This window comes from Orbicella franksi, chromosome 2 (assembly GCF_964199315.1).
Source record: "Orbicella franksi chromosome 2, jaOrbFran1.1, whole genome shotgun sequence".
Classification (NCBI taxonomy): Eukaryota; Metazoa; Cnidaria; class Anthozoa; order Scleractinia; family Merulinidae; genus Orbicella; species Orbicella franksi.
Genome location: NC_138146.1, coordinates 6044293 through 6068058, shown reverse-complemented (window position 1 = coordinate 6068058; position 23766 = coordinate 6044293). Strand labels below are relative to the sequence as shown.

General features: G+C 39.7%; 2 protein-coding genes across 4 annotated transcripts; one reads left to right on the top strand and one right to left on the bottom strand.

Annotated features, from left to right (window-relative positions):
* The first annotated feature begins 3288 nt into the window (after positions 1–3288).
* On the top strand, positions 3289–13512 carry LOC145479875 (serine/threonine-protein kinase pim-3-like). 3 transcript variants are annotated; one of them, XM_081458350.1, is made up of 7 exons: positions 3292–3367; positions 3877–4006; positions 4756–4891; positions 4997–5088; positions 5359–5406; positions 5650–6022; positions 13460–13512. In XM_081458350.1, the coding sequence occupies exons 6-7, from the start codon at positions 5761–5763 to the stop codon at positions 13486–13488; spliced, it is 291 nt and encodes a 96-aa protein (XP_081314476.1). In that variant the 5' UTR covers positions 3292–3367; positions 3877–4006; positions 4756–4891; positions 4997–5088; positions 5359–5406; positions 5650–5760; the 3' UTR covers positions 13489–13512. The 3 variants fall into 3 exon arrangements, with proteins under 3 accessions (XP_081314474.1, XP_081314475.1, XP_081314476.1); XM_081458348.1 differs by having other exon boundaries at positions 3289–4006; XM_081458349.1 differs by having other exon boundaries at positions 3289–4006; positions 4997–5479.
* Positions 11515–23266, bottom strand: LOC145477881 (uncharacterized). The gene is made up of 6 exons (XM_081455744.1): positions 22847–23266; positions 20385–20521; positions 18735–19140; positions 17650–17965; positions 14831–15179; positions 11515–14153 (listed from the first exon to the last, which is right to left on the bottom strand). The coding sequence occupies exons 1-6, from the start codon at positions 23216–23218 to the stop codon at positions 13466–13468; spliced, it is 2268 nt and encodes a 755-aa protein (XP_081311870.1). The 5' UTR covers positions 23219–23266; the 3' UTR covers positions 11515–13465.
* Positions 23267–23766: the final 500 nt, after the last annotated feature.

Here is a 23766-nt window from a genome sequence, read left to right as displayed (position 1 = left end):
TAAAATATCAGGACACTCATTTTCAAGGTCATCCGTTTCTTCGGGAAATTGGAAATTGAAATTTGCTGGTGAGATCATCAGCCACCCAAACATAATATTTGCGCATAGATGACATTGATGACATTTGGAAACTGAAAGAGTTCGTTTTGAAATTCTGGACTAAGACGTCCTGCCGGTGGGGTAAATAATATGTCGAAATCATGAAATAAAGTTTCTGGACAATAGACACATAACCTGGTTGATACACCGCTATTGCGAAGGTGTTAATAGAAGCTTCGCGGATTGTCCTACTAAATGTGTGATTAAATAGAATGCTTGAGAATCAAGCCTTGCACACGGCGGTTGCGCCCGCAGAACGAGTTGCAGTCAAAACTGAGCTGTCCTACCGAAACGACACGATAATAGCCTTTTTCTTAGCAGCTAGCGAAAATAAAGACAATGATGCTAAAGTTGCTTCTCCTAGTTAACTTGAGAATTCCGGGTTTAATTTGACGAGGAACATATTTAGTTCAAAATAACACAACTATTATCCTACCGGGCGACACTCGATGAACTACGAGCGAGTTGCCATGCCGGACGCCGGCGACCCATTTTTGGCGCCAATTTAGAAGCTTGGAGACACAAAATGTTTCATATCTTTCCCTTTTTACAATCTGATATGGTTTTTGGGATTGTAAATCCCTTTTCATGATTATTTATTGCCATCTCCAGTGAGAAAAGTTGCCTGATTTCAATGCCTTCCCTGTTAACTTACATTGACGACAGGACAGTAAAGTTTTTCCCGCCTGCTGAATCCTGATTGATCAATTCAAATTTCCGGCGTGCCAGCCATATGCAAGGAGGAAACTGAAACAAAATTTCGCTTCAACTTTACAATGACCTAATGGAACTCATTTTTGCGGTCAGTCCTGGACTTAGCAAGCTCTTCTCAATCACAAAAGAGTGCGAAAACAGGGTCTATCAAGGCAATCATCTATATAATACACAGCAAGAGACAGGCAATAAGACTCTGTTACCTTTAATAGCTCATCCTGACCTGTCTTTCGAAACAAGGACGAGTTTAATGGCGTGTGTGCGATCACGTGACCTCAAATCTACAGTTAGCTATATTAGAGGACCCCTTTGGTGACTTTTCTCAGTGTGTTACCTCTTGAGAGGAGGCAGCAAAAATAATTTTTCGATAATTAATATCGCGCGTTTTTCTTTACACTATAGTTTAAAATCGGGACGCTAGCTTTGTTGAAGAGTTCTGTTATCGTTTTTGTCAATTTTAATTGGAAAAAGCCGTAGAAGAATTGCTTTACTCCAGTTTGCCAAGCTAACACTTGCAATAATATTTTGAATAGTTTGAGCTTGCATCAAGTCTGTTGAGAATCATTTGAGACAGGTTCTAAATAATCCTGAACCATTTTACTGAGCTTATGAGTTTGAACTTAGGAACAGCATATTTTAATCTCTGGTTACCTAAATTGTTTGGTTTCTGACCCAAGAACTTAATAGAATGTCTGTTGCCCAGTTTGTATGAAACCGAAAGCCAGAAGTCGCTAAAACGTCGTTATTTATAATCTAATTGATTCATTCATATAGATCTTAAACTTGTATTTTTATCTTTTTGACTTTTACCTTGTGCCGATAACTTTATCAGAATGTAGGAATTTTAAACTTTTAACTAATTTTATTGTAAATTTGTATAGATCTGAGGGCCTGAAGTTTATCAGCTTTGCTATTACCAGGTACCTTCTTTAAATAAAGATTTTACTTACTTACTATTTTCACTTACTAATTTAAGGTGGCTCCCTAGAGTATTTACGAACACCCTTCCGATAGAGCGCGAGTTAAAAAAGGAAAGTCAGTTAATCTCTCTTAAAGTTTTCCCTGTAGAGATTTACCAGTATGGGTACTGTTAAAATAAGGCTTAATTTCTGGCTGTCAATTTTTGCCGTTACCATGGCAACATTTCTGTGACAGGCAGATATGGCAACATCTAATGACAGGCAGATATATTCCTCATTTTGGCCTTAACTCCTTAATATTTCTTCTTTCCTTCGAGGATGCCTGCATAATCATACATACTCTTAGATGATTGAATTGGCCGTAATAGAAACACTTATGATTCTGATTGTTGCTTCAGAAACCCTTTATGATATTTTTGAAGCCGTTAATTTTCTTCTGAGAAACGTCTAGAAACGTCTACCGCATTCCCGGAAAAACAGCCGCGCTCTAGATCTTGTATATCCTTACCCAAGAAATTTGAGCATGTATGGAGTAACTGGATATGACTTTACAGATGATTTTGGTTATAGGTTTGGAAGTCTTAAGTGTCTTTAGAGAGATTTTGAATTACCATTAAAATCCAGACTTTTACTTCATGTCATACCATTACAAGGTATCGTATCAAATTCGAAATTATCGGCGATTCATTTAAAACGAAGGAACACATTCTTTGCGTAATTAGTTCACTAGCATGAGGTGTGGATCTATAAAGATGGCTGTTCGCATGTACGTTGTAGTTTTCGTGCATTTGGTGGTCTTTTCTACATAATTAGCATGAAGCAACGCCTGGGATTAGTAGCCATTTTGATAACGTCTTTCCTCCAACATGACCGCCAATACTTTCGTGACGTCATTGGTACACACAATTATCCCCGAGGAGAACTGTTTGGGAAAAGACGTGGATAAAATAAAAGCTAAGAAATTGCACAGTGCAGCGACACCTTCTGCTGTTGGCAAGGCTTTTAAAACAGACCTGCAGCTTTCATTGAGTTCCTAAAGACAGTTGTAAACATTTGAGGCTTGGACCAAAAGCTCAGAGGCCAAAAGTGCAAAAGTATATATCGGGGTTTGAACGCCTTAGGATCAGCTCTTTTGCAACACCAGCCAAGTGACACAAGGCGGCACAATGCGAATGAATTTTTTGGAGGACAATAGTCAACTCAAAAGAGGTAAAGGACCACAAAAGCGAAGCGGGTTAGACCCCAAAGCGAAGCAACCCCAAAATGCCCAGTTCAGGGAGAGAACCATGAAGAATTTTAGATAATCCCTTCACGTGAAGAAAAAACTAAATCAAGCACGCTATCCTGAGGACCTCAAATAATCTAAATATGTCCACTGAGGACCAAATCGGCTGAGGTCCAGTGAACGTCCATGAAGATCAGGGCGATTAACTGTACCGGCCTTCTACAGAGGAACACTTTGAAAACTTCCGACAAAAGAGCGGACGGGGCGGAGAATGTCGGCATCTTCCAACAGCATGAAAGTATAGTGGTCTGCGAAAGATCTGAGGCGAATCAACAACTGGTGGACTATGGCGAAAACTGAGTCAACTGTACACTTGAAACAACCGTCGGATTGCAAGAGAACCTACTTGGTGAGAAAACTTAGTACAGGAAATTAACTCAACACATCTTTTATTATGTTTTGGTAAATCAAACGGCTCGAGATCCCTGATTATGTTAACAGGTGTGGTGAGAATATTTACCACAAGATTGACGCGCGGATCCATAACTTTGGTGTGAAAATCTTCGCTATGAAACTTGTGACAAGTCAATTTCACGTGCATGTTAAGTAGGCCATGGCTTGGTTTATGACGATTTTAGTAGAGTAAATTTTTTTCAGTTTTCCTCCTGAGTGAAAACGTGTAACGTCCTCTAGTGCGCGCGAACGATGAGCGTGCGCAAGACATCACACACACGTCACAAACGGCAAAATGGTTCTAGTTTGCAAGTTTACCATAAAAACGATCAGTTGTGAACAGATTAGCTTGGCTTGAACACTGCGAAAATTCTTTCACTCTGTTCGCTTTCAGTATCAAGTTAGTTTGTTGTCTAATCTCTAGAGATTTACCATGTCTGAGATTAATAAATACTTATCAAACAGCACGGAATCACGTGGTGAAAAGTGTGGGATTAATTATCCGAATTTGCCGGAAAGCGTGCGCTTAAAAAGAAAGCCCAAAATGAAAACAGAAACAACTTTGCTGAGGAAAAGAAGGCGCACGGAAAATGAGGTGAGTTAGAATTCCTTTGACTTAAATAATGTGAAGACGTTTGAAAATACTGTGGAAAAATTTATTCATAGATTAAGAATCGTTTTGATTTTCGTTTGGGGATACAGCGGTAAAATGTGTTCTTGATTCGTTCTTTTCTGTTTTAGAGTTTTCCTTTGCATAAGAAAAGAGACTTAAAATAACAAACCAAGAAAGAAATGCAATGTTTTACCTCACAAATATATTTTAAGAATAAATGTACTCTCTGTTCACTTTTGAATTATTGCTAGTTTAAAAAAGAAATAATAACTTTTCCTTCTTTTTCATCAAAGGATTGCTTTAGCCAGGGACGGAGAAAAAGCGCTTGTAAATTCCAGAGATATTAACAAAAAAAAAAAAGGATTTCAACCACTTTCCAAACAAGTTTCTGAATGAACTCGTGTTTTATTGTTTTTCCACTAAAACAAATTGAGATGTATCTGGAGCGAGTCTGACAAAGATTCTCTGAAAAAAACTCAGTAGTTACGACAGCTTTTTGTCTCTCGATTATGAGGTAAGGGGATTTCTAATACGGCTCGAACTTCAAATCGTTCCATTTACGCCATGTTATGTTACAGATAGTTCTGTCCATAATTTCCTACAAAAAATTAGAGCATATTGGACCATTATATTGACTTCAAATGACCCAGTGACAAACAAATAAACAATGATACCGTTATATTCGAACGGTGCCAATAATCCTGCGTTCTGTGCTCTTCGTCTTTCTTCAGAAACCCGACCGGGTAAATGCCGAGATGAAATTTACACCGTCAGCCGACAGCTTGTCCTCTTGGGATTCCATTTAAGAAGACAATCAAGAGAAAATTTCTGAAGTGCCAGAAGATATCAAGAAACTAGCTTCTCAAGGTAAGTTGAAATATTTTTAATTGATAGTGTCCATATCTTCGGGAATGGTCGTGATTTGGTTGAAGGCTTGCTAAAGTTGGATGTTTCCCTTCTTTTGACTTGCAGCTGAGCTCGCTGATTATGACATAGGAAAAGTCCTTGGAGCTGGTGCATTCGGTCAAGTCGTCGCTGCAACACGCAAAGCGGACAATCTGCCGGTAAGTTGAACTCAATATTCTTCCGCATTTTTTTTTTTTTATTGAAAGCTGTGTTCCTTTCATTGGGCACTCGCGCAAGACTGATAAATGTAAGGTCTTGTTTTATTCTGGACTTCCACTAGTGTTTGCCTCATGCCAGCAAAACACTGCGAGCTTCCAGAACTGGTCTTGTTTACCAGTAAAAGCAGTTGAGAATGTCCAAATATAGCATTATTTTCCAATATATATGTAGCACAGAGCAGAACTAACTGAATTTATCTTTCCTCTCAGGTGGCGCTTACATTTGTGCAGAAAAGCTCAGTCAAGGAATTTGGAAAGGTTGGTAAAAGTACAGTTGGGTTATGAATGGAAACAGCTGCGGCTGATAGTTTCAGAGCAAGAGATCATCAAGGTACTTACTTTCATAATCTCTTGTTTCAGAGCGACTATAAAGTAAGGGTAAAGGAGCAGCTGTAATTTAAGTCGAAAACTGTTAACATGTGCTACTTGCGAAAACCAGTGGAAGATTACGAAAAATGGTGTTTAAACAAAACTAACCCTCACTCTCCTTCCTTGTTATAGATAAACGGGGGAGAAATTCCAACCGAGGCTTATCTTCAACGCCAAGCAAGGCACCGTCACGTGATCGACATATATAGAGTGGTCGACACTGATGAGCGTTATGTTTACATCATGGAAAGACCGGAAGTCTGTAAAAACCTGTTTGACGTCATTCACGACCGAGACAGCCTGGGACGACCACTGACAGAACGAGAAGCCCGACGATACTTCGCTCAGATCCTGCAGGCCAACATTAACTGCGAGGAGACTGGTGTCCTACACCGAGACATTAAACCAGAGAACATCCTGGTTGACATGCGCACTGATGAAGCTAAGTTGATTGACTTTGGACTGGCATCTGAAGTTCAACAAGAACCTTTCACAAAATTTAGAGGTGAGAATAATGCTGGAGTGTATTGTGTGCGACATTTGCAAGTAAATAAAACCTGGCAGCTTATGTGATACTGTGATTTGTTTGCATTCAGGCACACCACAGTACATGCCCCCTGAATTCAATAAATCCAAGCAATATGACGGCTGTCGGGCACTGTGTGGCAAATGGGAATCCTTCTTGTGGATATGCTGTCACCTGTAGTCCCAGCATTTAAGAATGGATGACTGTTAGGATCGAGAAACGCCGGTCAACGTCCCATTCGACAAATCGCTCATATTTTGCCCAAAGATACCCTTAGGTGACCTAATTCTAAAAATCATATTTAAAGGTTCCAGCGAATTTTTATTTTTCAGAAATTCGCGAAAATTTGAAAGCGCGGTCAAAGTGCGGTTTTTCGTGTAATAAAATGACCGAAATAAGGTGCGAGGACGAAGCGCTGCTAAAGTCTTAAAATAAACTCAATTGACTTCAAACTTCACGCAAATGTGGAACAACCACTCTAATTTATTCCTCGCTTTAAACTAATCTCAGATATGTTGATATAGTGGTTTTCCGAACCATTTTAAAAACAGCTATGAAGCGTGTGAAAAATAACGGCAAAATATAGGTCATGTTTAACAGCATAAAAATGCATCTGGTACCTCACTTTCCGATTATTTTACTTTACAGCCTTAAAATATCATTATTAAAGATATACCATGCCAAGTTTCATGCTCGAACTCGCAGTATTTCCCTCTGTGAAAAAAGAAAATCTATGTCGATATGTTGGGCGCAAATAACACAATAATTATGCACGAACTAGAGACAAATCAATTTCAATGGCGAAAGTAAAAGGCTATTATTAATTAGAATCCCGTCAATTCACTGCTATCAGTAGAAACATAATGTCCACTGCATAAAAACTGTTTTTAGACGTTTTCGAACCATTGCGCGTTAACTTTGTTTAATTTCGTGTCCGCCATCATGTCTAGTTTGTCATCCCGTGTATTTCCTTAATGTCAACAACACGTGAATGGTTGTCATAACAAACGCAAGAGATTTCCTGGAACCTTAATGTTTTCGATTCACCAAAACGCTTTAAGTTCGTTAAGACACAATAATGTGTCAACTTGGTATGCTTTTTAGCATCAAGGACGTTAAAGGACTGTAACTTAATCGAGTTGAAATATCTTGAAGCAAATCAAAATCGCGCCCTTATTCTAATTTGGTAAACAGCCGATCTCCGCTCAAGTTCAAGAAGTCGAGAGGTTAATCCGGCAATGTATTACCGGTACAACAACAAAATCAAACCGAGGTCATCAAAAGTGTAAGTTTAAAAGTGTAGTGGCAAGTTCCAAATAAATTTCGCCTATATAAATTGGAAACAAGACGTGAAACGGTCTGACCCGAAACAAATAAACAAAATATTAATATGACTAATTTAACCCGAAAATGTTACAGAAAACATACCTAAAAGCCGTCGATTCCCCTCGATACCACTCCGCATTGCCTTAAAGAGCCCAAGCTTTCTGCTGTAAGAATCAGGGGCCTCATGAATCTGTATTTATTATATCGGCAACCATGCTGCGTGGCTGATATTCGAGACTCAGTAAAAGTTGTCACACAACCGTACGAGCAGCCCAGTCACGCTTTCACTGCTCTTGCACAAATGTTCAACATTTCGCAATTTACATAAACCGACTACAAGTTTAAAGTAGTGACAGTAGATTGAAATGCGCTTTTTGAAGCTGTCCTATCGAGGAACAATTATTTCTTGTTTTTGAATGGCTCTTAGTTGTAGCTACAGTCGGGGAGGGGGGGGGGGGGGAGGGTATTCCCGGAAATTTCGGATATCTGTATGCCGTGGAAGATTAAGTGGTCTCCAGCTCTTAACGCCAACACTGAAACACTAGATGATTCTCGAAGTATCACAGGGGTCACTAAGCTAAATAATTTTGAGTGTAGCACCGCTGAGTCAATTAACCGCCCATCTAGTAATATGTCACCCCAGTATGTGTCGAAAGAAAACTTGAGATTCTCTCAAATACGATTAACATTACAACCAGACCGACTGCGTGTTGGACAACGCTAAATTACAATGTGCAACAGACTTTTCCGGTTTAACTGTTTTTCCACCTGTCCACGGTCAATGCAATATGCGCGCCAACGGTTAATTGACTCAGCGGTGCTACACTCAAAATTATTTAGCTTAGTGACCCCTGTGATACTTCGAGAATCATCTAGTGTTTCAGTGTTGGCGTTAAGAGCTGGAGACCACTTAATCTTCCACGGCATACAGATATCCGAAATTTCCGGGAATACCCTCTCCCCCCCCCCCCCCTCCCCGACTGTAGCTACAACTAAGAGCCATTCAAAAACAAGAAATAATTGTTCCTCGATAGGACAGCTTCAAAAAGCGCATTTCAATCTACTGTCACTACTTTAAACTTGTAGTCGGTTTATGTAAATTGCGAAATGTTGAACATTTGTGCAAGAGCAGTGAAAGCGTGACTGGGCTGCTCGTACGGTTGTGTGACAACTTTTACTGAGTCTCGAATATCAGCCACGCAGCATGGTTGCCGATATAATAAATACAGATTCATGAGGCCCCTGATTCTTACAGCAGAAAGCTTGGGCTCTTTAAGGCAATGCGGAGTGGTATCGAGGGGAATCGACGGCTTTTAGGTATGTTTTCTGTAACATTTTCGGGTTAAATTAGTCATATTAATATTTTGTTTATTTGTTTCGGGTCAGACCGTTTCACGTCTTGTTTCCAATTTATATAGGCGAAATTTATTTGGAACTTGCCACTACACTTTTAAACTTACACTTTTGATGACCTCGGTTTGATTTTGTTGTTGTACCGGTAATACATTGCCGGATTAACCTCTCGACTTCTTGAACTTGAGCGGAGATCGGCTGTTTACCAAATTAGAATAAGGGCGCGATTTTGATTTGCTTCAAGATATTTCAACTCGATTAAGTTACAGTCCTTTAACGTCCTTGATGCTAAAAAGCATACCAAGTTGACACATTATTGTGTCTTAACGAACTTAAAGCGTTTTGGTGAATCGAAAACATTAAGGTTCCAGGAAATCTCTTGCGTTTGTTATGACAACCATTCACGTGTTGTTGACATTAAGGAAATACACGGGATGACAAACTAGACATGACGGCGGACACGAAATTAAACAAAGTTAACGCGCAATGGTTCGAAAACGTCTAAAAACAGTTTTTTATGCAGTGGACATTATGTTTCTACTGATAGCAGTGAATTGACGGGATTCTAATTAATAATAGCCTTTTACTTTCGCCATGGAAATTGATTTGTCTCTAGTTCGTGCATAATCATTGTGTTATTTGCGCCCAACACATCGACATAGATTTTCTTTTTTCACAGAGGGAAATACTGCGAGTTCGAGCATGAAACTTGGCATGGTATATCTTTAATAATGATATTTTAAGGCTGTTAAGTAAAATAATCGGAAAGTGAGGTACCAGATGCATTTTTATGCTGTTAAACATGACCTATATTTTGCCGTTATTTTTCACACGCTTCATAGCTGTTTTTAAAATGGTTCGGAAAACCACTATATCAACATATCTGAGATTAGTTTAAAGCGAGGAATAAATTAGAGTGGTTGTTCCACATTTGCGTGAAGTTTGAAGTCAATTGAGTTTATTTTAAGACTTTAGCAGCGCTTCGTCCTCGCACCTTATTTCGGTCATTTTATTACACGAAAAACCGCACTTTGACCGCGCTTTCAAATTTTCGCGAATTTCTGAAAAATAAAAATTCGCTGGAACCTTTAAATATGATTTTTAGAATTAGGTCACCTAAGGGTATCTTTGGGCAAAATATGAGCGATTTGTCAAATGGGACGTTGACCGGCGTTTCTCGATCCTAACAGTCAGCCATTCTTAAGTTTTGTACTGCGGTGTCTCATATCTTTACACGATATTCATTGACTCTCTTTATTTTTTTGTATACACCTTGATATTTATCTTTTTATTTCTTTTCAAGAGGCAAAGAACCTTATTTACTTGTTGCTGAACACGACTCCATGCAATCGTCCAACTCAGAAACAAACTCTGCAGCATCCATGGTTTGCTATGACAGACTAAACTTCTCTCCACTCGTGAAACACATATTATTCAGTCAATAAACTGAGTTATAAAAAACTAATTTTACATTAGATTATTTGCCAGCTTCTGATTCAATGCAGTTAATTCATCAACATGAGTATATGGGTCTTACAGACCACACTCGGTTCATTTGTAGAGCCATTGGTGAAGAGTTTTGACGAAACCGTATGACAGGCTAGACTGCACACTGTACATATCGCACTGACTGACGTGCAAGTTATGAAAAATATCTATTAATGATGTTACGGTATCGCTTGACCGCCAGAAAGATATACTACGAAACTCTTCTACGAACCCATCTTATTTATTTATCAATACGTAATATAATCTTAGCTACAAAGGAGTGATTTCTAGACAATACAATCTACTACTAAACTAAGTTAAGCCTACTGCTAAACTTTAGTCACTACTGACACGAACTCACAACAAATCTCCGTGTCTCCAAAGAGATCTCCTTACGGTCCACTTGATCTTAAACAAAGTTCCTCAATAGCTTTTACAATAGCAATAACACTCTTCTGCTTTTCCACTCGGTCTCTGCCGAGAACAACAACGGGACTGTAGCTTCTCAACTCGGTGTCTGCCGAGAACTACTAACGGGCTCTATATTACCTGGATGACTCTTTATATACATTTAACTAACTTTCTAGAACATTCTTGGAGCTTCTATTTATGTACTTTACTTTTACTTTGGCCCTTTACTCCTCCCGGAGCATAGGCCACCAATAACAACTCTCCAGTCTCCTCTGTCCTGAGCTATCCTTTTAAGTTGTTTCCATGTGTGTCGAGTCCTTTTAATGTCCTTTTCAAGCTCCCGCCGCCAGGTGTTCCGTGGTCTCCCTCTCTTTCTTTGACCTTGGGGGTTCCAGTTCAGGGCTTGACGGCCAATGCTACTAGGTGGTTTGCGTAGCGTATGGCCAAGCCAGCTCCGTCTCCTTCGTCGGATGTCCTCTTCCACTGGAGTTTGCTGCGTCCTTGCCCATAGGTTCTCATTGCTGATAGTCTCTGGCCAATGGATTCTTAGGATTCTACGTAAGCACGGGTTAATAAAGGACTGGATCTTCTTCATCGATGCCTTGGTTGTCCGCCATGTTTCTGCTCCATACAACAATACTGACTTAACGTTTGAGTTAAACAAACGTACCTTGGTGGATGTACCGATTTCTCTGGAGCTCCAGACCTTTTTTAGCATGTTAAATGCTGATCGTGCCTTGCCGATCCTAGTTTTCACATCTGCATCTGTCCATTACACTGCCTAAATAGGTAAAAGACTCAACTTCCTCCAGTTTTCTATTTATGCAGATGTAATTATAATGTAATGCTTTTATTTATGTAGCATTACATTATAATTACATCATTCGGTAGAATGTTCTAAACTGTTCCATAGCGTGACAGAAGGTTTTGGCACAAACATTGCGTGACTTGACATTCTAGAAGTTTCCAGAAACTTAAATATTTACGTCTGCTCTTCATAACAATGATCTGATGAACCGTTCGCTAGATCTGTTCTTTCGAATGTGCCAAATTACAAGCCAAGTCAGTAGTGCTCTGTTCAGCCAACGGTCATATGCTATGTTACAGACTGCATGAGCAGTGAAGATCACAAGAAATATAAGTTAGCCAGGAGGTTAATATCATTGGTCGTCATTGAATATTGCGTTGTTTTATTTAAAAAAAGACAATGTATGGTTCAAAATTCCATTGAATCGACTACTTCTTAAATTTATTTATCTGCATCAAAATAACGATAACTACATTGAACAAATGTCTCAATATGAAAGTGAAGTATGATCATCGCAGTAAATTTTCCAATTTAAGCAACTGGAAAGAAGAAGCCTGAAAAAAAAATCAGGGCTTCAACGGGATTCGAACCCGTGACCTCCGCGATACCGGTGCGATGCTCTACCAACTGAGCTATGAAGCCACACATTGGGAGCGAGGTCAATTAATTGAGTTCATATCTTCCCGTGAGTGAAATGATGTGAAGTATATATGAAATAATTCATATTTGAACTGCGGTAGTAGATGAAAGTGAAGTATGATCATCGCGGTAAATTTTCCAATTTAAGCAACTGGAAAGAGGAAGCCTGAAAAAAAATCAGGGCTTCAACGGGATTCGAACCCGTGACCTCCGCGATACCGGTGCGATGCTCTACCAACTGAGCTATGAAGCCACACATTTTTTTTCAGGCTTCTTCTTTCCAGTTGCTTAAATTGGAAAATTTACTGCGATGATCATACTTCACTTTCATCTACTACCGCAGTTCAAATATGAATTATTTCATATATACTTCACATCAGTTCACTCACGGGAAGATATGAACTCAATTAATTGACCTCGCTCCCAATGTGTGGCTTCATAGCTCAGTTGGTAGAGCATCGCACCGGTATCGCGGAGGTCACGGGTTCGAATCCCGTTGAAGCCCTGATTTTTTTTTCAGGCTTCTTCTTTCCAGTTGCTTAAATTGGAAAATTTACTGCGATGATCATACTTCACTTTCATCTACTACCGCAGTTCAAATATGAATTATTTCATATATACTTCACAATGTCTCAATATATTTCAATTCCTGAGTCATGCAAGAAATCACATATGTATATAATATTTATTTAATAGGAAATTATGTTTTTTTTTACTTCAAACAGTTTCAGTGAAAATATATCTCAATAAAATATGTGATCCAATTTAACTCTGTGTGTTTTACTTTCGACTGGTAACTGACTTCTGAGACACTAACACGTAATGACGTTGAGCCTACACAAGCTGTGAATTTGATAACATTTTAAAAGACTTGGAGACTATGACACGTAGTAACTATAGCAAGTATGAGAGAATGACGTTTCATTGAATATTTCGATGCAAGAAAACGTTCAATTTCTGAACGATTTCATGGCTGGACTAATCTAGATGTACGACATCAAACAAAAGCAGGTTTCCAACCTTTTTCATTATAAATCGATCTTTACAAGTTACCTTATTTATGATTTGAATGTTCAAGCATTTTTCTTCTTGTTTAGACGAGTGAGCCTCCCTTAAATATCAAATTATCTTACAATAATTAATGTTACTATTTAAACGAAAGTAATTCGGAGACTCTTCGGCAATCCTTGGAAATTTTCGGAAAACGTCGGATGTACTCGTTAGCTGTGCTCGCCTCTGAGATTATCTCTTCATACTTATGTATTATTTCCTATAGTAGTATATTGACATCTGAAGTTGTTATGCTCTTTCTGTTTATAATTATTTTAAGAGTGATTCTGTGATTGCAAAAATTCATGATGACTTATTAAAGCTTTCGAATCTCTTTTCAGAAAACTCTACATATACTCCGTCAGTGTAATAATAGCCTTTGGAAGATTCCCCAGTCTTCCCTGAAGTGCGGTCCAAGTGTTTCGACAAAGTAACCCGTCGCTTGGCAATTGAGGGACAGTTGATTGACAGTTTGCATTATAATCGGTTTGGAACTTTTGAACTGCCATCTGAACCAAGTTAGAGTATAAATCAGGCGTATCACACAGCGGGCTCAAATACTTGAGTGTCCGTAAGACTGTAACAAGCTCGGACACGAGAGCCCGAATTCCACCACCTGGAGATCTTGGAATGCTGAATGTAATCGATACTACATCATCCATCTTCTGCAAAGTGTCCAAAACAGATTGCATCTCGACAATCTCTGCTGGGGAATTCCTAGGAGGCGGGTTGTAGTCGCAGACAAGCTTGTCCAAGGTGGCAAAACTTGTCACAGCCTCTTCAAAAGAATCATACTGTCCGTCTGGTATAGGAATGAAGGTTAACTGGTCTTTGACATGATCCACGCTAACCGTCACGGCAATGCCGTAGTTTGTGTGAACGCACGATAAACCGTTTTCGTTTTTTGGACACAAGAATACTTGCTCTAACATCTCTATTTGTGCTAGGGAAGTGTTCTCTGGCTTCACTCTGACAACAGAAACTTTGACTTTCTTGGTTTTGTCCGGTGTAGGTACAACAATGGTCCAATAAAACCTGTAACAGTGGAATAAGGTTTTGTAAACTCTACAGGAGCAAAGGAGAAGTGTTTAATCAGCCAGTGGAAAATGTAAATTGTCACACACCGCTGGGGTCTGGAGCTAACAAAGGTCATGTGATTTGTGAGGCGCGCAATTGTTCTTGTTATAGTCTGACATTGACAGTTACATGATCTTCATCAATGAGGGAAATAAATATCTTGACCCTCCCCCTTCCCACTTTTAATTCATGTGTTACCAATCACTTTATAAAAGCTTCTTTCTCTATTTTTTTGCTTTTAAACACAGAAACAAGATGCCTCAAAAAGAAAACGTTGATACCTAGAAATGCTCCATTGAATTTGTTGAGAGATTTAACTTTTAAACCCAGCATAAATGGGCTATAGTAAGATAGCCTTCTGCAAGTACTGTGCTCTTTACGCGAATGAACTTAGTACAGATAGGTCTGCAGTGTGTGCAAAACACAACAGCTGCATGCCCTTCTGCACGCACTGCATGCCTATAAAATTTGCTAACACATGTATTTCTAAGGTCTTTCAAAACTCCCAGTTTTAACCAAATTGACGGTTATGGGTTGAAATAAAGTGGGCAGAGAGTCTCGAACTTTCATCTATTGTGAATGGCTTGTCTCCGTGATGGAATTCAAGTCTCTTTCACAAATCAAAGAGTTCTCACCTCGTTGGATCCAAGTGCCACTCCTTCACTGCAAACAGTTCATACCCATGCAGCCATTTATTCTCTGACACTATTTCAAACACTGCTCCTTCTCTGGCAACAATCTTGTCAAATCTGGCTTGTTCACAAATGACTACTCTCTCTGTCAACAGTAATGACTTGTTTCTGTAGTCCTGTTCGTTAACCCGCAGTAGATACTGGCAAGCAAACTCTACACTTGCCAGATAATATCCCGCTTCAGAGAAAGACAAGTTTGGATTGGAGTACCTTCTCAGGTATGCAATGGTCGACACAAGGTTTGGTATTTTGGATTTAAGAACGACATAAACCCAAACATCCATAAACTCATCTGGAGGAAAAGAGGTAAAATATGTTGTTGATAATCTTTACATTGATGAAGAATTACATGGCAGGATCAGAGTCTTTGACAATGCGTTTACTGAAACCGGGGCCACCCAGACAATGAAAACCAATCAGATGGCAGAGTTGAAACAATCGATTCCAGCATTTTCAACTTCAGCCAATCAAATGTCCGGTACAAAACAATGAAAACTCACCTTGTTCGTTGTGATGCCTACGCAACTATGGTGTCTGTTAATAAATTGTCAAGCTCAAGCCGTTGGTACTTTCGCGATAGAAAACGTTGTGTTACTTTACTTTAGACTTGACATTGGCAAACGTGGCAAACTCATTACATTGCCCATTTTTCACTGTGAACGTACGGCCACACAAAATATCATCTATACGGTTAGTTGATTAAAATCGTACAATAATAGATTTTGACACTTCTTTTACAAAATAAATTCCGCCCCTATTGTCTGTGTGCGTTTCTATTTTTACACAGCTTTCGGTTGTCATTAATCCAGACGACCGTGAAATCCACCACGCAGTTCTCGGAAAAAAACACCATCGCGTTCACTGTCTCAGCAGCTGAACATTTCGGAATTTGAACTCCCTTTCTGAGTTATCAGTGTATTGAAATAACATCATCGAAAATTCAAACGAATTTTTTCCGCGCTGTACTATCAAAGCCTCAGCGTGTATGCATAGGAACCTCCCCTGGATGGAAAAATTGAAGATATTTCGAACAAAGAATTCAGGTTACAAGTCAATTTTTGTATCAAGTTAACTTTTCAATTCTCCTGCTTGAAGATTGCTTTCTGCTCCTTTCAATTACATCGAAAAGAATCCCTTTCCAATTCGTACATTTCAAACCTGCGCACATGCAAAACTACTCACAGACCATTTGAAGGGTTTCTTTTAAACAGCCGCGACAATATTCAAACCCTACATCGCGCATTCTGGAGATATATATTTACGAGCGACAGTCTTGTACAGCTTTTCTTTTCATGCATTTTCTAAACTAACCAACGACCCCATAGAAAGTGCAGCATATAATTTAAACCCGCAAGCACGGGAACCTACTAACGGTTTGAGCTTGACAATTTACAATTTTATTAAGCGACACCTTAGTCGCGTAAACATCACAACGAACAAGTTGAGATTTCATTGTTTTGTATCGGATATTTGATTGGCTGGATTTGAAAAGAAGACATTTGATTGGCTGGATTTGAAAATGTTGGAATCTATAGTTTCAGTTCTGCTATCTGAATGGTTTTCATTGTCTGGGTGCCCCCGGTTTCAGTAAATGCACTATATGTCCAACTGCTTCAGTAACAGCTCTTTGTACCCGTTACGTGCCTATGAGTATAACCAATATTTTGGAACACATCCTGTAAGATGCATACTCTAAACGCCATAACTCTAGAACTCTATAAAGTCGTAGATCTAGGGCAAACTATTGAATGGATGTAAGGATTGTGCAAATCGAAAGACGTGTTTTATAATCAAAATAAACATACAGTAAATCCAGTATGTATTAAGTGATTTTCCTATCGTTTCCTGGCAGTGTTCTCCCAAAACCAGATAGAAATCATCTTCTCGTTATTTGTATTGAGGTTTAGAAACACTGGTGAACGTTTGGGAGAACTTGAGAAAAATGGCATTTGTCATTCCCACAAGGCGCAGTAGCCTCATGGTTAGTGCGCTCGTCTCCGGAACAAGCGGTCCGGGTTCGAGCCCTGGCCGGGGACATTGTGTTGTGTTCTTGGGCAAGACACTTTACTCTCACAGTACCTCTCTCCATCCAGGTGTATAAATGGGTACCAGCAACCCTGCGATGGACAAGCATCCCATCAAGGGGGGAGTAGAAATACTCCTTGTCACTTCATGCTAAGGAAACCGGGATAAGCTCCGGCCTGATGGGCCACCTAGCTCATATGCAGACTTTACCTACCTACCCATTCCCACAAAACTTCCACTCTTGTTTTCCACTCCTCTTTCTATTCTTGAATTAAAACATTGCTATTACATTGTAATGCGGCCAGCATGAAGCGAGTCTAATTGTACAACAGGCGACCAGCTTGTAAAGTGCTACATGTACATGTATTTATTTGAAAGCTACTTCAAGTAACTTCTACCAGCCAAGTGGCCTATCTGCCCAGTACTTATCTCTGGTTTCAGAAGAATGAAGCGACTAGGAGTATTTCTACGTGTACATGTACCACCCCCACCCAAATGGGATGCTAGTTCATCGCAGGGTTACCCTCCAGCATTTAGCCAGTACCCATTTATACACCTGGGTGGAGAGAGGCATTGTGAGAGTAAAGTGTCTTGCCCAAAAACATAACTCAGTGTTCCTGGCCAGGGCTTGAACATGGACTGCCTGATCCGGAGTCAAGCACAATAACCATGAGCCACTGTGCCTCCACCTAAGCTACTTCAATTAAGTTGTAGTTAACTTATTACAATGTAAATACCTGCACCAGCTGGTCTGGAGTGTTCTAGCATAGACAACTCATTAAGTTTTTTGAACACGCATTGCGCAGCACTCACAATAGCATGGATCTTGTGTGAAGGTAAGATTGACAGCATGCTGCTCTTCATATATGTCACTGCTGCATAATATGGTGTTATACCATCGTCTTGATACTCTGGGTTGATACCAAACTGTGTCTGAGTGATGTGTGCCAGGCTTGTGTAGATCTGTGATATTCTTCTGTCTTCATCTGGCTTACTGATGTAATCTTGGACAAGGCTGTAAATGGGTGGCATCAGGTACTGCTCTAGTTTGGTCTGAAAAAAATAATTACAGAGTTTTGTGCTATCAATATGGAATTTTTCAGGTTGAATGTTGGATATCTATTTTGTGTGGGATGAATTGTGTACCTGAAGATAAACGTCGCGTCAAGTGCCTAGCTAGCTTAAGTGCAGCACATGACAGGAGAAAAATGTTCTAAAATAAGTGCCACAACCCTGACCCATAAGACTGTGCTTATTCAAAAAAGTGCTCAGTTCAAAGTGGTGCTCTTTTGAATGGGTTCACAAAAGAGCCGATGATTCCATCATGGAAAAAAGGGTGACACTGATATGTCAAACTGAGTTTCAGTTGTTACATGATGTTAAGTCTGTTGAAAAAATGTTCTCAAAGGTCTTGTTTTTCAATACATGCCATTCAAAAAACAGTCAAAATATTACATGATTGTACATTTGTCAGGTCAGGAGGATTGTCTTTAAATACAGTACTGTCTAATCATCATTCTTTTACATTCAAGTTCACTGCAAGCTTGCAATCAATTAGGTGGGTTTCAAAAGGATGCCTTGTTTGAAGTAAAGTTTTCTCTTCAAACTTGGCTCTAGAAATACATATAAAGTAGTTATTTATAAAATGGGATGAATTTCTAATTTGGATTATTACAATGAAAACAATGGCATTGGCAATGACAACTGTATTGAAATTCTTCCCCATGTGTTCAACAGCACAAGACCACAGGAAAAAACTAATCGCCAATACTACAGTGTAGTTTCTTTCTTCTTTTATTTCAAGCTTTCCTGTACCACTTACATAGACCATATCATAAGACAAGCTCTCCCACTGATGAGTCAACTGCTTGTCCACAATATACTGAGCCATGCCGCCAACAAATTCCTGATATCTGTCTGGGTGAACTCCTGTGGGAAACTCGTCATCGATGGTTTGCACATCCCAGCATTCACGAATGTAAGTTTTCAGCTTGCAAGCCTCAAAACTGCTGTTTGTATAGCTTGTGTCTAATATTCTGTCCAAAATGCTGGCAATCTCAACAGAACCTTCAGAGACAATAACTTGTTCAAGCTTTAGTTCTCCCGATGCAACATCTGGTTCTTTTGATGCAAGCTTTAGCTCCAGATGTGAAGTGAAGGACTGTCTGGTCGTCACAGATGACTGGGATGACTCTTTGTCCTCTTGCACACAAAAGTCCTTGTGTAATCTGTATTCAAATGTAAACATTTCATAATTGAAAAGTTTTACTTAAACTACTGATCATCACACAAAATTAAGAATATTACTACTGGGAACATGGAAGATATGGATCAGATCAGATTAATAAGTCCAGATAGGAGCCTTAGCTGTGGTCATTGCATTGTGTTCTTGGGCAAGACACTTTACTCTCACAGTGCTTCTCTCCACCCAGGTGTATAAATGGGTACCACAAAGAGTTGCTGTAGATGCCCTTGTAGGCCTCTTCAACCTTGTCATGTTTCACAACAATTTGATGGAAACTACCATTCCTACAGTGGCCTCATGATTAGTGCTCTCAACTCTGGAGCAAGCAGTCTGGGTTCGAGCCCTGGCTGAGGACATTGAAAAATACATTCATAATTTCTTTTTTTGGTGTGTGTCCCCAATTAGCAGCAATGCTAAATACCCCAGACACGTTAATAAAGGTTTTTGTTTGTTTGTTGTTTGTTTTTGTTGTGTTCTTGGGCAAGACACTTTCTCTCACAGTGCCTCTCTTCACCCAGGTGTATAAATGGGTACTGGCAAATTTAATGCTGAGGGGTAACATTGTGATGGACTAGCATCCCTTCCACGGGGGAATAGAAATACTCCTAGTCGCTTCATGCTACTGAAACCATGATAAGCTCCGGCCTGATGAGCCACTTGGCTCATATGCAGACCTAACCTACCTACCTACCATTACTACTAACAATAATAAATTTTGATGAGCGCCCCCCTACCGCTCTTGAAAATGTGGACCTCAAATCTTTGACTTGCTGATAACAAGCCCCGTTATTTCCTGGAGTTTTAGTTTTTAAGGAACAATAAAGTTTCGCATAATAAAGCCTCCTACAGTTTATTACTGTTTGCGCTGTTTTGTACTTTATAGCAGAACATATTTGAGAACTTTTGATGGTCATGTAGCATTTGCACAGGTAGAATTTACTTATTCCAGTCACATGTGCAGAGTGTTCATTTTAAATTGAGCAGAATACTAAGCTCTGAGTCTGCAGAAAGTGACCAGAAATTTGTGAATCATGGACTTTCAAGTTGGAACAGGTCAGAGGTTGCTAGTCTTGGAGCTGGCCCCACACAACGTCTGGACAGTGATGTTCCCACATGGTCAAAAAATCAGAACCAGCCGGAGGTCATTATTCTTGTGCTGACCAAAAGGATTGTGGCCTCTGAGGAAGAAAATTAAGTGTGTATGATACTGTATAACATTGGATTTACCTGATTTTTGCTGCTTCCAGGTCAAGTATTTTAGATTGTAGTTCATAAATCTGTTGATTGGCTTGCACCCATTCTTGAAACTTGTGGAACTGTAGGGTGATTGGGGTTGGCATCTTACTACCTGATATGGCTAGATCCTATAAAACGAGAAATATTGAGCATCCCAGTTGTGTAATATCAATGAAGTTAAGCCACTGTTGCATGTGAAAGTGAATGTGACCTTTGTAGTTAAAAGGTCAGAGAATTATCATGGAATATTCTGGATTTTTAATTTAGTCTGTAGGTCAATTTTATTGAATATGAAATGTTCAAGATGCTGGTGTGGCCAGTTCTACTGTATTCATGCCAAGCCTGTGAAATAACAATGGAAGAAAAGAGGGCCTGCTAGATACTATAGCTTACAATACATGTACAGGCGTGTATAAGATCAGTGTTGAAATACGAAGGAGAAGATGGAACTGCATGGTGGCAATGAAGTGGCAGCCTAAAGGATAAAGGAAAGTGGGACAAACAAAAGACCACATGGAGATGGAGAGTGGAAAAGGATTCCACACAGGAGGGATGAGCTTAGCCCAAGCCAGGGGCACAACACAAGACAGGGCTGGTTGAAAAGCAAGAGTTGTCCAGCCTTATTATGCACCCCACGGCACAGAGAGAACTAACTTAACTAACTGACACCACTGGTGTTGAGGCTTATGGGGGTAACACAAAAGAAATTTGAAATGCATTTATCTTTCAACCTGGATGAAATTTCTTTTCTCTGCATCCCCCAAGCACGGAGTCAATTTACAACTTCGCGTACATGTACACTGAAATTGGCCTGTTGCAATGACCTCTTTATATATTAAGCACAGTAACTAGACTGGCCTGGTCAAAATTACCAGGGTGAATTTGGTCATATTTTTCAAACGGGAAATTTCATGCCTATCATTCATTTGTCAACTCATGCAAAGCTTGACCTCAGCAGATAAATGGGATGCATAACTTCCAAAATATATAAATTGTATGGGGTGGCCAATGGACTCCTTCAAAAATGCAAGTATTTTTTTGAATAGTCACAGGTCTCAAAGTCTCATTTTTAGAATGGTTATGTACATCTCACAGTCTTGGTTCTTTTACAAAGCTGTCTCTGGGTCTCATGTTTTGCGAGGCTAAGTCGAAATGTGTTTGTTTTTGTAAATGACTTCTTGGACTTAGTTTATACTAGAGGAGATTTTTGTCCAGATTCTAAATGTTTCGGGATTCATTAATTTTACAATATTCGGATTCATAGGTGTTTATACTGAAAGAACCATTGGATTCCTAACCGTTTACACATGACAACAACCGCGGGAACAGTCTTGATGGAATGGTTAACAAGGTGTTTGTTGCCTCGACAACGAGAGACAAAATGCTGCTAAAAAGAAGGCAGGGGTAGGTTGAGACAGTCTGAATTAAGTTTTCTTTCCACTTGCTAACCACGCCATTGTTGCCCATCATGTTGTCCCACCAGGCATTTGTTCTGGTCTTATTCAGAACTTTCAAGGTTTTTCGATCATGTCCAGTATTGTCGTCATCTCCGATAAAGTGTGGAGGACGTTAACACTATTTTGTCAATAAATTTGGTTTCTGAAGAACACGGCATTACCCATTATATAAGTGATTGCCTAGACCTGTAACAGAATGAGGCAGCCAGCGACCACCATCAATAGCCATCAGTGTGACTATTCATGATTGTGACTACATTATTAGATCCACCATTTTGGTTGCACCGCAACCTTACAAGATCACAGGCGGAAAAATATCCGGATTCGAGAAGGAATCATTTATACCTGTACATGACAAAACTCGCCAGATTCAAACGCTTTTGGATTCAAAGTTCCCACTTTAAAATTCTGGATTCAAAATCTCTGGAGATTTTGAGAATTTGGACATGACCAAACTGGGGAGTTTTCATTTTAGATTTGTCAACTTGTGTGTAAACCGCAAAATCACTCCTGAACTAAAATGTTCTAAATTCATCATGAATCCGGAACAATTTCTTCTGGTGTAAACCTAGTCTTGTGGTATGAAACTGAGTGTTGATAAGGCAGGAAACTTTCCAGCCTGTCACAAAGATTCCAGTAAGTGGGCTAGCATGCAGTTCCATCTGAACACATCAAACTTTAACAATATAAATACAGGGTTTGGCGAGTTCTTGGAAACCAAGCCAACCTCTTCAACTGGCTCATATGAAGAGTCCATTAGTGGGATATTCTGTTGACCAGTGCAACAAGCCTCAAAGTTTGCTCACGCCCCCCACTATAATTCATTCATCCATTCTCAAGACACTTGTCCAAATGCATACAGTATCTATAATATTGGAAACGATTTCTTGAACATATTCTATAATAATCGCCCGGAATATTCTCTCCAAAATGTTATACTAGTGAAAATGAAAGTACGGTTTAAAACTTTAGACTGATTTGAGCGAACCAACAAACCTGAAGTTGTCGAATACAAGAACTGACATGCACTTGTTTCAAACACAGCACTTGTATCTTCAGCATCACAATCTTCTTTGTCAGATCTCGCTTTCTACGCGCGTATTCCTCAGCGTCTTCAGTCTCTCCATCAACAGACTCCAGAGCTCCCCACGACCCCATGACCCAGACGGTCAAAGGCTCGGAACTGCTTTCTTCATCTAGCCTTTCTTGCTGGGCACTGAGCGAAAAACACTGGCTTTGTATTTCCGTCTTCAGGTGGCGATAGCTGATTAGCGACCGTGCAATAGTTTCATCCTGGTCTGTTTTAATGGAGTCTAATTCCCAGTCTAAAAGACGGGACGATTCGAACAAACCACCGATGTCCACCATATTGAATATTCCAACCTCGTTTCCGAACGATAAATTATGGGCAGAGGGTCGGGCGGAGAGAGGCGGGGGAGGGGTAGCATGGGATTTGGGTTCAGACATTTCTAAGCCAAAAACAAATGGATTTTTAAAACTTTAGTTTTAAAAAAAGGCTTTTTCAGGTATAAAGAAATAATGGGCAGTATTATCCAGATACCACAGTAACTTCCCGTCTGTGGTTATCCTGTGTTTGTGTTTTATTTTTCTTCGTTTTTCCTGGACCTTCCTGAGGTGTGGTGTTAGAAGCAGCACGGCCACTGGCAATGGCTTATATAAGACCAACCATGAGTTAAAAAAAATTATAATAATAAAAACAGTCCAAACAATATCTTCAATACTTGCCCTAGAAAATCATGCGATTGGCATGGCTTTTGTGAGAGCTAGAAGTCCTTTCGATCCAGATGCCGCGATCTTTTTGGTCAGCTCTGAAAATGCTTCCCGGGATCTCCTGGGATTCTTACATGACGGAAATTTCCCAAATTTGGAAAAACAGCGCGCTCGTAATGAACCGG

Excerpts from the sequence above, each read along its gene's own strand:
- LOC145479875 (XM_081458348.1), top strand. The coding sequence starts at position 5,761 with ATGGAAAGACCGGAAGTCTGTAAAAACCTGTTTGACGTCATTCACGAC. Across the intron at positions 6,023-13,459 it reads ACCTTTCACAAAATTTAGAG|AAAACTCTACATATACTCCG; the intron begins GTGAGAATAATG and ends ATCTCTTTTCAG.
- LOC145477881 (XM_081455744.1), bottom strand. The coding sequence starts at position 23,218 with ATGGTGGACATCGGTGGTTTGTTCGAATCGTCCCGTCTTTTAGACTGG. Across the intron at positions 15,180-17,649 it reads CTCCAGACCAGCTGGTGCAG|ATGAGTTTATGGATGTTTGG; the intron begins GTATTTACATTG and ends CTTTTCCTCCAG. Across the intron at positions 14,154-14,830 it reads TGGCACTTGGATCCAACGAG|GTTTTATTGGACCATTGTTG; the intron begins GTGAGAACTCTT and ends CCACTGTTACAG.